Below are 14,049 nucleotides of genomic sequence, written 5' to 3'. Positions count from 1 at the left end.
AATGTATTTTACATTGTGTTTTATTTCTATGAAACCACTACACGAGCTTGTCACATGATTCTTCAGAAATCATTCTAATATGCTGATTTGCTGCTTAAAAAACATTTATTTTCAATGTTGAAAAAGGTTGTGGTGCTTTATATTTGTGGAAAACAGAATACACACTACATTTTTTCAGGATTCTTGACTTTGAATATCCACAACAACAAACACAAATCCTATTTAGCATTTTAGAAGTCTTTACTGTTACTTTTAAACAATTTAATGAAATAAAAATCTTTAGATTGAGAGCATAGGCTACATTAAGAAACATTTCAAATAACAACAAAAAAACCAGTGGCTTCAGTGATGATTTATAGGTAAACGTTCTACTACACAGTGTGCTCTGTCTCCTCTATGGAGGGCAGTTTGATGGGGCATGCCCAGCTATCCCACAGGCCGATGCTGGAGGGAAAAGCACGGGCAGTGTGTCTCTGGGGGGAAGCCACAGGCACGGTGAGCTCTGTGGAGAGTGACAGTCACTGAGCCAACACACTGCCTTCAGCTGAAACAGCAGAGCTAAACACACTCACTGGAGACAGAACCGATGTTTCCAGCAAGTGCTCTGACCAGTACAGTCTACATCCAGAATGAAGACACAGTATGCAGAGAAAGAAGGCACTGGAACAAAATTAAAGGAGGGTAATCTGCACACAACCAAGTGAGACTCTGTAACGGGCTATTAGACAAATTGTTAGTGACAGATTGATTGAGGAAAAGCCTGTGTGATGAGGCCATGTTGTATCACTCTCATTTTTACTCTGCACTGTTTTGTAATCAAACCAGTTTTGACAAGGGAGAAGGGCAAAAGTGCAGAAATCTGATGGCAACTCAAAACAACCATTCAAACCTTGATTGCCTGGTGCACATCAACAAAAATTGTTCCCTCTCTAACATGTTAACATGTCACATAGAACATGTGAGCTATCAGTGATAAACATGTTAAGAGATGTTCAGTTCAGCTATTAATCACTGAACACTTAAATTAGGGGTTGATCAATGAATTTACATGTTTGTTTCATGACTCAATCTTTATGCTGTTATTTTAAACATTCTATTTAATGAATTGGTGAATTCTGAATCAAAACTCTCATACTTCTTACAAAAATATTAAGCAGCACAACTATTGTCAACACTGAAAATAATAAGAAAAATTGCTTCAGCATCTAATTTAGTGTATTAGAATGATTCCTGAAGGATCATGTGCCACTGAAGACTGAAGAAATGGCTGCTGAAATTCAGCTTTGCATTAGAGAAATTAATTACATTTTACAATATATTTAAATATAAAAGTTATTTTAAATTGTAATATTTCACAGTATCACTGTTTTTGCTGTATTTTGAACAAATGAAAACAGTTTTGATCATACTTAAAAAAAAAAAAAAAAAAAATCCAAACCTTTGAACATTAGTGTAGTTAGAAAAGTTAATTTTGACTATGAAAGTTTCTGTGACTTTTCCATGACCTTTTAATAATTTATATATTTCTATAACTGTAATGACCAAACCTGGAAATCACACTTTTGAAATTCCCTGGTTTTCTAGGGCTGTGGGAAGCCTGTAAATTTTATTAAATTTGACCCTCAGGGACCGGCTGTGCTTCAATCGATATTTAAACTATGACACCTTAAGACCTGAAAACACGTAGCCTATCTAAAGCATTGGTTAATATGTATAAGTAAAATTATCTTTCAGTAGATTTATAACGTGGATGCACATTAATGACCATAAGGGTACCTAATATATAATGAGCTTAAAACAGTTTGAAGGGCCATTATTTGCATAGCAAAACCAATGTTTTGAAGAAGATTATCAAGCTGAATCAACTGCTTTTTCTCATCAGAAGACCTGCAAGGATATGCAAGTTTATCTACATTTTTTCAGCTTTAAATATTTGCACTTGTTGATATTCAAAATATATTTGTAGACAACTTGATTTTCGACTTGCTGTTTTTCCCTCGCTGTCACTCCTCTCAAATCTGTTTCTCTCCCCTATCCTTCCCTTACATCAAAGTGTCTTGCACATTTTCAGCCATCAAGAGAGGAAAACTAACGGGTCTTTCAGAAACATGACAGAGAGAAAGGAAACAGAAAAAGAAGAGACTCTTTCTGAAATAACTTGTGCAGAAACTTTTTTTTTTTCATCCTGGTTCCTGGAGAGAACTGGCAGCCCATTTTATTGGACCCAAGGGAAATTACATGCTTTATATTCCATCTCCCCACACATGTCGGGACAAGAGCACATCTGTCCAGAGATGACACTGGGATAAATAGGAGTGAGAAAAAAAAGAGCAAAAGGGGTGAGAGACAGAGAGAGAGAAAGAGAGCTAGAGGGAGAGAGAGAGCAAGAAAGAGAGAGAGAGGATGAAAAGTGCTGATGGCTGCACATGGAAGGATTGTGATTTTTATGTGATATCAATAGCTGTTTCTTGAGCTGGGCGATTTTCCAGACTTTATCAACTGATTAAAATTTATTGTTATGCCACATTTTTTTTTTTAAATCTAGGAATCGCGACATTGAATAGGATTGAATAGTATTACCAAATGTTAGAATCAGACACTTTGACAATATGCTGATGATAACAGTAAAGCGCAACAGTCAAACACATCCATGTTTACACAGAAAAAAACTATGGAAAAGCAGCGCGATCGGACAAAAAAGCTGTAAAGATCTACTATTGTATGTCCGACTGAAACAGGCTGAAAGATGCTATTGTTTTTGTGTATAAAGAACATTTAAAGTTAAATGTATAAAGAACATTTACAGTTAATAAAAGTCTACTGGTGTTGTACCTTCAGTCATTTTGATTTTGAATTACCTTGACTTTAGAGATTTTTTTTAAATTATCTGAACACATAATATGTATAAGAGAAGTTTTTACAATATTTAGTTGTAGTTTTTGCATCTTTTCTGCAAAGTTATTTAAAAAGTGATTTGTTTATCAAGCCAGCAACTTCATGTGTACTGCACTTGGAATTAGGGCTGGGCGATATATGAAAAGAAATATCACCTCAATATTGTCAATTTTTTTTACGATATTCGATATGTATCTTGATATGTTTGCATTTAAATAATAAAAACACTGGGGGAAACAATTAAACTATGATCCGGTGTTTTGTTTTTTTCAAGTTTTTAGCTAATAACACAAGTCCGTCTACTGCCTGAAAAGCTATGTGGCATGAAACTATGTTCCCACTGCCACTAAAAACTATACGGAGCTATTTGCTGGAGCACATAGGTATTTCTTAAATATATATACATACAAACCCGATTCCAGAAAAGTTGGGGCACTGTACAAATTGTGAATAAAAACAGAATGCAATGATGTGGAAGTTTCAAATTTCAATATTTTATTCAGAATACAACATACAGTAGATGACATATTAAATGTTTAAACTGAGAAAATTTATAATTTTAAGGGAAAAATAAGTTAATTTTAAATTTCATGGCATCAACACATCTAAAAAAAGTTGGGACAAGGCCATGTTTACCACTGTGTGGCATTGGTGATCCTCTGCCCATCTTGACTTCTGAGAGACACTGCCACTCTGAGAGGCTCTTTTTATACCCAATCATGTTGCCAATTGACCTTAAAAGTTGCAAATTGGTCCTCCAGCTGTTCCTTATATGTACATTTAACTGTCCCAACATTTTTGTAATGTGTAGCTTAATATAATTTAATACCAAAGACTTGTACACTCTCTCTGTCTATATTCTGAAAACTGGTAAAACAAATGAAAAATTATAAAAGTTAAATTCCTATTAGTAATTCCACATTGACATAGCCTATGTTTGTCTATTCACACAACAGCGATTGAGTTTATAAAGTGACCACAATCGCAAACAATACAGTTGAGATCTCATGACAGAACACAGACCAGTTGACTAATGCTTTCATTTAGATCGCTAAACTCCAGCTTGTTTGTTTTCAGTTCATCTGCAGCGGTGCTTCTGCAATGAGGAGTGAACGTTTGCATGTGTATGGTTGCCAGATTGCTTAAAATAAACAAAACAGCAGGAACAAAATGTATCTATGTAATACCGAAGCTCTGATTGATGGATCTGAACTCTTGATATCTGGCAACCGCACAAGTGAGAGTTCACGTAGTAGAGGAGTGTAGAGCAGTCCACAATAACATGTTCCCTTTTTTGGAAGTTTGGCACGTTCTTTTGAGAAAGTATGCTTGAATTTTAAATATTCGATATTCACAATATTTTCAAATTTTACACCGTCGTCAAAATTATTCCGATATTGACACTAATATTCGATATATTGCCCAGCTCTACTTGGAATAGAATTTTCTTTAACTAGAGGGGATTTAAAGGAACTTAAATCATGTTGTATTTCAATTTTCAAGTTGACTAGTTAAAAATCGAGAATCGGTCAAACATTCTGGCAAAATTGAGATTTAAATTTTTTGCAAAATCGCCCCCGGCCTAGCAGTTTCAAAAACTTTTAAACATACATAAACAGCATTTTGAGTTATTACAGGCACATTCCTGAGACAGAGGCAGTTCAAAACAACAGGTAATAATTATGCAGTCTACCCCTAACCTAACCCTAACATGACAATCAGGGTGTCCTTAATAACTGTACAATCTATTTAACGCTGGCATGTCTCTCACAGCTTTGTTTTCATTTCTGTCCAAATTTAAATATGGCGCTACCATAACTAAGGTCTACTGGAATCAGTTGCGAGTCACTTTGTTTTATTTGGAGCTGCCACCTATGAAGAACGTTTCAATGGGGATGTCAACGATTAGTCGATGATCGATTAATTGTCGATTAATTAATTCATGAAAAAATGGGACACTTTAAGGAATTGAAGAAAAATGGTATGCTTTAAAGAAAATGCATAGCCTATGTAAGTAATAGGCATAAAAAATAAAATAACAGTTTTTATATAAAAAAGGCAACATATCTGACTTAATTAAAATAACGTACTTAAAACAGAAGTGTGTCTCGGAGCTCCATAAACAATTCACGGAAAGGAAAGGATGACAGCGCGCATTCTGTTTGTTTGCTTTATTTTACAAAAGCACAAATCACAAATCTGTTTTTTTATTGTAAGTGTGCACAAATAAAAGTAAACACTTTTGCGGATTATATCTTACTCCAAAAAGGTTTTTATTTCCTTTTTTTTTTATGTCTCAGCTGTTCGATCGAGTGCGCCTCACTCATTCTAGCAATTTAAACTTACATCGCAGTCTGTTCATTATCAAAATAAAATAGTCAACCAAACATATAAAAGGTTACACTGGTCAGTTTAAACAGACCTTAGTATACCGATCCAATCTGCTGTTATGCCAAGGACATTTTTGCTCATTTGAATAGGGTGATCTTTTTCATCTTTTTGTGATGAAAGCCTAATAGTTTACATTATAAATAATAGTTTAACATTCGTGACGTAATGAGACGTGAGCAATAACCTCCAAATATAGCCAAACCTATGCTGGCTCCATCCTCGTATGCACGCACTGTCATCTAATGCACTGTAAATGCCAGATTTAAAAAAAAAAAATTTAAATCTGACATTTTCCTAATCAGGATCCAGTATGATCAAACTAAATACTGGTCATAATACTCAGATAAAAAATTGTAATGTGAGCAGCAGTGCAAAAAAGCAAAATTCATTTTATAATCCTGCTACTAGCATTTTAATCAAACTAAACCCCCTATAATCCGGTTGAGAAAGTGTTTTTTTTTTTTGTTGTTGTTGGTTTTTTTAGTTGGTTTTGCAAATCCTGTCATACCGTGACTGCGCCGCTGCAATAGATGTATTTTGCCACAATAAGTTTAACGATTAATCGATTAATTGATCATTGATTTAAATGACGATTGATCATGAAAATGTACTTCCCTATTTCAAAACCAGTCACTTTAATGGTTCATAACAGTTAGAATGCTGCCTTAGTCACCTTACTAGGCTTTATAATAAAGCAAGAGTGATGTGATGGGGAACGATACAAATTACATCAGGAATTTCTCTATAGTTCACAATGAGTGAGATTTTTGGTATTTTTTATTATTTTACTTAAGAATGGCAGATATTCTAAAGATGATAATCCTATTGAAGGAGTAGCCATAAGACAGCAAAAGATTACTATCTTTCCACTGCCCTGTCCTCATTTTTGTCATCCCGTTCAATATTTAACCAGCCACAGTCAGTAGAGTATAAAAAGACCTGCTAAATCAGAACAGGCGTCTTTTCAAAATCATATAGCATTCTGCTGTGATGAAAGGATGAACTCCTGAACTGGCACAAAAAAATAAATAAATGTGAGTGAAAATAAATGTCACTCACAATGGTGCACATAGCTAATGGAAACATCACTCACTCATCCAATCAGACACCTTGCCTGAGTAGAAGAGGAAGTATGGGTATAAATTATGCCCCCTACATATCCTCTGTGTTCATGCCCCATGTGAGAAGGAGAGAGAATGACGGTACAAATCAACCGCCAGCCAAGCAAAGGATGGCCAGCCTCACCGACATGATCACAAAACTCATCAAGTTCATCATTACCAACCACACACATATACACACACACACACACACACACAGAGAAAACACACACACATATCTAATGCAGCAAAACTGTGCTCATATCATCCTACTGACAACAGAATATCTATATGAAATTAAAACTAAACTTAGAACTGTCTCCACTTGACTAGTAAAACAGCAAACAGGATGACACATAAAACAAAGAGCATTTATCAAAATGTCATCAGCATTCAGCTTAAATTCCTATGATTGATGTGTTAAATCCATCGCTACAAAGAATCCCAGTTATCAAGCTGAACTCGGAAGAAAACAATAGTAGAATTTATTTATTAAAAACACCATTGTGATGTTTCTGATCCTTGGTTAAGTTTGACTGGATTCCCCAGAGTACAACATCTCATTCCGTTGACATGAAGGACCTCGTACGTCAGCTAACAGAATCAAACACTGGCAGGTACAATTGTCACCTTTGTGGGTGCAGGTTAAACGCTAGTTTGACTCTGATGGGATGAAACGATACCTTCCCTCGATCACATCAGTCCAATTTTTGGTTTATAAAATGTAAGGCAGTTGATAGGATCTTAAAGGGATCCTATTATGCTCTTTTACAAAGGCTTGATTTTGTTTTGGGGGTGCACTAGAATATGCTCTGATGCTTGGTGGTTCAAAAAACTCATTAAAAACGCATTAAAAAAAAATTAGTAATTTTGGCATTAAAAAAAATAAATAAAATTGAAATCACCAGGCAGACTGATGCCAACAATTGTAACACTATAAATAGCGACTAATGGCAATAAGGTTGCCAATTTACTGTGCATCTCTTGGCCAAAATTAACAATAAGAAGCAACAACCTGTCTTACAATGAGGTCGTTTTCTCAGCCTCTAAGGAAACTAAGAAAAGAAGAAACTATCATAATGATAAAATGACTTCCAATGTGGGCCAACATCAGCCTTGACTGCATGTGAACATAAACATCCAGACGTTCCAACTGGGAATCGCTAAGAGGGACCTGTAGGGATCCTAGTTATGATAAAATACCATATGTCCATTTACATTAGGGTATTGTCACGGTCTTTCCTCTTGCTTCTTATTGCAAAGCATGTGGATTCAAGAGATGTTCAGAGTAATGTGGCTACATGGATCAGTCATGTCATCTATTAGAAGAATCAGTCTCTACATTCACGCCCCCACTGTGAAATACTCATCAAGGTCCTCACGACCTAAAACACAGGCTAATTTAGTCTTAATGAACAAAAAACACTGTCTAAATGTTGTGCATTTCCACTTGACTGAGCATTTGCACTCAATTTACTTTTTTAGCAATTAATCAACTTTTACTCTAGTCTTTGTTTCCAATCCTTATCTTGACTTTATACATCCTACACTAGTGACCTATAAAAATACAATGCTGCAGGCTTTCATCAGTTTAGCCAAATATACAGCTTTGTGTCATACTGTAGCCAGACAATGTCAAAAACACAAATTAAAAAAGACTGAATTGTTTGGTGAAGTTTTAACCTTGCACAGAAACAACTGATAAGGCGCCATGTGTGAGTAATGTTCAGGCTACACTCTCCACACAAGGTCAGCCATTGCTCTCTGATTGTGGATCATTCTGCCCGCGACGTTCACGGCCATAATGAACAGCTGCATGTGCCAGAACAATGTCTGGATGCTAATAGAAATCATGACATTTCATGAATTATGTCAATAAAGAATGCAGCGCTGATGAAAACAGTTTAACAACGACTCTCTGCACGAACATGCTCTCGACTTTCCCTTTCTCTCCTCCTTCATCATCACAGATGAGGTTTATTTTTCCATCCATAGACTTTGAAATTAGACACAGTGCTTAGTACTGTCTGTCAAATTAAATTTAACCACCTGTAATAACTTTATCTGCACGCACACACTCGGCTTTCTAACCCACTTATCTATTGGATTTTTTGGGATTGGAATGAGGAAAATGTTTCAGATGAAAAGGATACTGGACAAAATGAGAGTCCTAAAGCAATGCACTCATGATGTTTCTAAAGTCATGTTATCCGACGAATTAAACAATGTCTTGTTATAAGTCTGTGCTCGTTTTACAAGCAAATGATTTTGAAGCACCTAGCACTGCAGTTAAAAGACTTTTAGTCACTTGAAATGTGCAGGCTCCAAATTTTTTTTAAAGATCAATACAAAGCTCAGTCTGCAAAAACTATAAAAGCGACAATAAAACAAAATGTAAAAAAAAAAGAATGACATCAACAGTCACACCACCATGAGAATGAAATATGCATTTCATCTCACATCAACCTTTTTCTTCTGTCATTGTACACTTCCACAGAATGCATCTCTCTTGAACTGCACTTAAAACTATGCTGTTAGAGTCGTTTTAATGGTCACAAAAAGGAAAAAAGCAAAGCCTATTCAAAAATATATATATTCAAAAATTGTTTATTATCTTCACCCTCCTGGAGATGCCACTCTGTCATGTTTGCAATACAAATACAGGCCCACAGCAGGGGAGCTCATCGCAAACGGCATCAAACAATTAAAAGGTAGGACGGAAAACCTGGGTCAATGTGACAACCGGTAATACATATTAATGAATGTCAGTGTGTAATGCTGCTCTAGTCTGAAATCACGGGGCACGCCGCTGAGTTATACACCGATGGGCAAGTGTCGGAGGTCAGATGTGGTGGGTGGCTAGGCTGGATAGTTCAGTGTATGTTCGAGTATTCAGCGAGTTGCGATATAAAGCTGGCTTGTCAAATTTTAGATGTGAGTAAGAGTTTGCGGATGCCTTCCAAAGTAAAAGTGTGTTTGTGTAAGCTGGGCAGGTTTCTAGAGAAGAAAAAAACTGCTAAAATATCCTGCTAAATTACACAAGTTAGACAGGAACAGGAAAACTTTGAAGTCAAAAAACATGACTAACATCATACATGAAATTTAATGCTCTAAACAGTTAAAAAAAAAAAAAAAGAAGTTATTTTAAGTGAGTACCTGACTGGGTTGCTGGTGAGTGACACTCTGAGGGAGTCCAAACAAGCAAAGAGTCTCTCATCGGTGGCACCTCCTTTCAGCTCACTCAGAAACTCCTGAGGAGAGACCTGACTGCTGCACCTCAAACTACCCTGTCAGAGAAAAACAGAGAGAAATGTCACTAACATTATCAAACTCTTTTTCATTTTTCACCCATTCAAGCAGATTGGTGCTTTAATTGCATGATTGGAAAAATTTGCCAAGGGACTACACCAAGATGGCTGCAGGGTGACCATATTTTAGTTTCCAAAAAAGAGGACAGTGGGGACAGGATGCAGGGGGGTGGATTAAATTGGCCCCCTTAGTAGCGCAATGACCATATCCCTAATATCAAAACTCAAAGTAATTTCCATACCTAAAATAACATTTATAAGTCACCCTTATGCAGATTGCAGTGTTTCCCACAGCCTTACACTCCCCTGCCCCCATATTAAGTATATGTACAGGGAACTACACTGTGACCATTGAAATGACATTGCGACCCTAATTTTTATGAGGTCGCAAATGTATCACTGATAATTTTTGTACCTACCTTATGTTTTAGGCAATATGCTATAATTTACTATGAGCATTTATTAAAACAGAAATGTGTATTTTAAAAATCCTTTTTATAACGTACTAAGAGCATTCAAGACATCAAGTTGGCTTCAGCCCCGCAATGCGGGAAAGCTGAACTGAGCAGCTGGTTACTAGCACGCTGTGTTCGGTGCGCACAAGAGAGCCTCGTCTCACGGACAGCAACACTGAACCGAGCTCTCCTTCAGGACGTTCTTGTCCTCCTGCACCTGAACGAACAAATACAAATCGCAGTTTAAACAAACAGAAAAAGATCAGAAAGAGCTTAATTCAGCACCGCGGTGTTCTGGTGTTCAGGGCGCACGCAGAGACGCTTCTCAAAGTCTTCTTGCTTTTGTACCGACACATACATACTAAATATGTCAAAATACCTGTTTTGGAAAGTGTGTTCAAAAAAGGTCTGTGGTTATGTCTTAAGTGAAAGTAAAGAGTTGAGAAAGAAATCGGATGTGTATCATTATAATGGATGCACTGTCTCTTAAAGTGACAGCGCCTAATTTACTAGCTCTGCTGTCAGTGTCTTTAAATGTTAATCCAAGAAAATGAAAGTAAATCACTTACTTCTCTTGATTGAATTACTTTGTAGTTTTAACAAGAAAATTTATCCACAGTCAAACTAAAAATCAGATATAACTGATTATATTGTTTTACTGGTGGGTGCAGGACACTAGTTCATTTATGTAAGTGAGTATAGCAAAATACAGCGAACTGTGAAATATACCCAAAAATTCTTCATACTGTTGACTATCAGTAAAAAAAAAAAAAAAAAAAAAAAATGCTAATTGCTAATGCAACCTTTTCATACCACAGACTGAACAAAATTAAGCATTGCTTGGTTATTGTTCAACAAAGTTGGTTGATTCCATTACATATCTTTCTATCAAAGCTATTTGACATTATCAAGATGAATTTGTTCTGACAGTTTAACTCTGAGTTCTTGTCATGTTTTATTACCAATTTCTAAACTATAACAAATAAACTGTGATAATGTGGGAAATGTTTAAGGTGTCTGAATACATTTTGGTTTGACTGTGCATTTTATTTTACAGTGAAGACTATGCAGTGCTATTTTAAATTAGTCTCTGGAAACCTACAAACTAAAAAAAAAAAAAAGGAAACATTGTGTAAATAGCACAAATAAATAAATAGAACGAACATACAGTAAATATTAAACAATTTCAAACAGAGCCCACTGTACAACCTGCACCAGGGCCCCTATAACCCCAGCTGCGACCCTGGGTTAAGGTACCAAGACAGAGCAATGCACTGTGTGTACTGTAAGAAATAAAACAAGGCGGCATGTAGTTTAAAAGATGGCAAGTAAAATAAAAAGCACATCTGAATGCAATACAGTTTCATTATTATCCAGAGCGGCTTACTATAAAAAATTTGTGCAACCAAATCATGTTTTGTGCCAGTAACTGAAAAAGTTGGTCGCGCAAGTGCCACCAGTGGAAAAGGTTAGTGTAGTTCCCTGATGTATATGTATATACAAGTTCATTTTCTGTCAACAGGAGGCGCTTTAAGAGCGGGAGAGAGAGCAGTTTCTCCGGTAATGGCTGTAAAGCAGCACTGAGCTCACAAACGCTTCAAAACACTTGCAGCGGTTTTTGATTTTGAGACGTGCAGTGCTCATGTTTATTCAATGAAGTCAAAGCCTTTTTGGAAAATGTATTTGTGGCGGTAAATTGTTTTGATATTGTGGTGGCCATCACAAATAAATCAATGTATGGGAAACCCTGGATTGATCATAAACCCAGCTAAAAGGCTTCCTACCAGTGGTTGTCCTTCACAAAACTTAACATCTATCACAGTTTTATTGGATTGATCATAAACCCAGCTAAAAGGCTTCCTACCAGTGGTTGTCCTTCACAAAACTTAACATCTATCACAGTTTTATTGTAGGTAGAATTAGTGGTGGGCGGTATGGCCAAGCATCCACTAGATGGAGCTGTGCTAAAGGGAATGTCAACATTTTGACATTTGATATATTTGACATTTTGATCCATATATAACATATATTCGTTTTTTGAGAAAATTAAAGGCTTTTAAGTGTGCCTTATGGTGCGGAAAATACGGTAATCATTTTAAGAACGTGCATGTAAATGCGCATATTGATTTGTGATAGAAAACTGCATCAAAAGAATTCAACAGAGTTTGGGTTTCACCCAGTGGTTATTTTTGGTATAGTGACCAAACAAAATCTCACAGGAACCATAATTTTGGTGAAATCAACTTCAAATTTGGAACATAACTTGGTTAGACATATGGGTTAGATTGTATAGCAATTTGAAGTGCAACATATTTTATAAAGTATTTATTTTATATAAAATAAAATAAAAAGGTATAATGCATTTATGGTCTTGCCATTTTTAGGGTTAAAGAGAATGACTTGCTTTGAAAGAGAATATGTGTTGTTTGAGAATATGTCCTGTGTAAAAATTCACAATGAATGAACAACAAATGCGTTACTAATTAGTATTTTTTGAAAAGAAAAGATTTTTATGACTTACAAATAAAGATTTCCCTAATTTTCAAACTATTGAATATTGATCATCATCTTCAAACTTATTTTATTAGGCTGAAAGGCTTTCACTTTTGGAAGAAGCCTGCAAAGAAACCAGCAAAAATCAGTGTCTGCTGCCTGCCAAATTTGAGATTAAGAGCTCCTAGAATTGAGAAACAAACTCCACAAAGAGTCCTGCCTGTTTAATTACAGACTTAACAAAAATCCAATTACTAGAAATTAGTTGGCAAAAATCATGCTAAAACAATAAATAAGAAAAAAAATGCAAATAAATATTGCACATTACAAAACGAACAAAGTTAGTCAGCACCTTTATTCTGTTTGATTCAATCTACCTCTTCCAACCTAATGCTAGAAGAACATAATCACAGAAAAAAAAAAACAAGAACAAGAATCAGGAAAACCTCCATACCTCCCAATGCCATTTAATATCCTTAGACATAAAAATCTAACATAGAATGATATTTGTTTCTTCTATTTTTAAGCCAGTAGGCTGTTTATGATGAGAGTGTTAGCATGTTTTTTTTTCTTTTCTTCAGATACAAATCATGATAAGAAAACATTTACACCCTTCTCATTTCTCATTGTTTGAGATTCTCGAAGGCATGGTGTGTTAATGAGCAAATTGATTATGTGCGATTTAACTTTCTGATTTCCTCTTTCTGAAGATGCGGAGGGTAAAAATAGATTTTGCTTGCTTCCACACATTTTTACATTTCCAAGTTATCTTGCAAATTTGGGCTGGGCGATATGCAGGTATTAAGGGTGTAACGGTACGCAAAAATCACGGTTCGGTATGTACCTCGGTTTTAAATTCACGTTTCGGTTCATTTTCGGTACAGTAAGGAAAAGAAATGCAAACATTAAACTGCAGGTTGTTTATTACTATAAACTTTTTTTAACAATTTGTTTACACTTTTTTAAACACTTTTTAATAAAATATAATAAAAAATATATATAATAAAAAAAGAATAAGAAATAAAATACTGCTGCAAAGTTCTCCACTAAATAAAATACTCTCAGTCTCAAACCAATACCACATAATAAAATATAATGAAAAATATAAATAAATAACTATGATTACAGTGCAGCATTACCAATCCCAGCTTGTAGGCCTGCTCATATTTAAAATATATATATATATATATATAACTTTTCCAAAGTGTAAAGTGCAGCAACAACAGTTTCAGTTTTTAGACTTGCTCAGATTTCGTTATAGCGTTGGCCCGATCGGAATTAAGAGCAAAGGTCTGTTTAAATGCCGACGGGAGCTGCATTTGAATTACGGTTGTTTTTTTACCTAGTTGTAGTGATGTTCGTTCACACTCGCGTGATGCCTTTTGAAAACTTTAGCTGCAGGGCGGG

General features: G+C 35.6%; 1 protein-coding gene across 1 annotated transcript in view; it reads right to left on the bottom strand.

The window, feature by feature from the left end:
- The window catches only part of LOC132126489 (protein diaphanous homolog 3-like), a 405,695-nt gene that overhangs the window by 260,698 nt on the left and 130,948 nt on the right, over positions 1-14,049 (bottom strand). The window contains exon 4 of the mRNA XM_059537748.1: positions 9,543-9,673. Within this exon, the coding sequence (XP_059393731.1) occupies positions 9,543-9,673 (131 nt within the window). The remainder of the gene's footprint in view (positions 1-9,542; positions 9,674-14,049) is intronic.

Source organism: Carassius carassius, chromosome 44, assembly GCF_963082965.1.
Source record: "Carassius carassius chromosome 44, fCarCar2.1, whole genome shotgun sequence".
Taxonomy (NCBI): Eukaryota; Metazoa; Chordata; class Actinopteri; order Cypriniformes; family Cyprinidae; genus Carassius; species Carassius carassius.
Note: the sequence above shows the minus strand (reverse complement) of the source record. Positions and strands in the feature narration are given on the sequence as shown.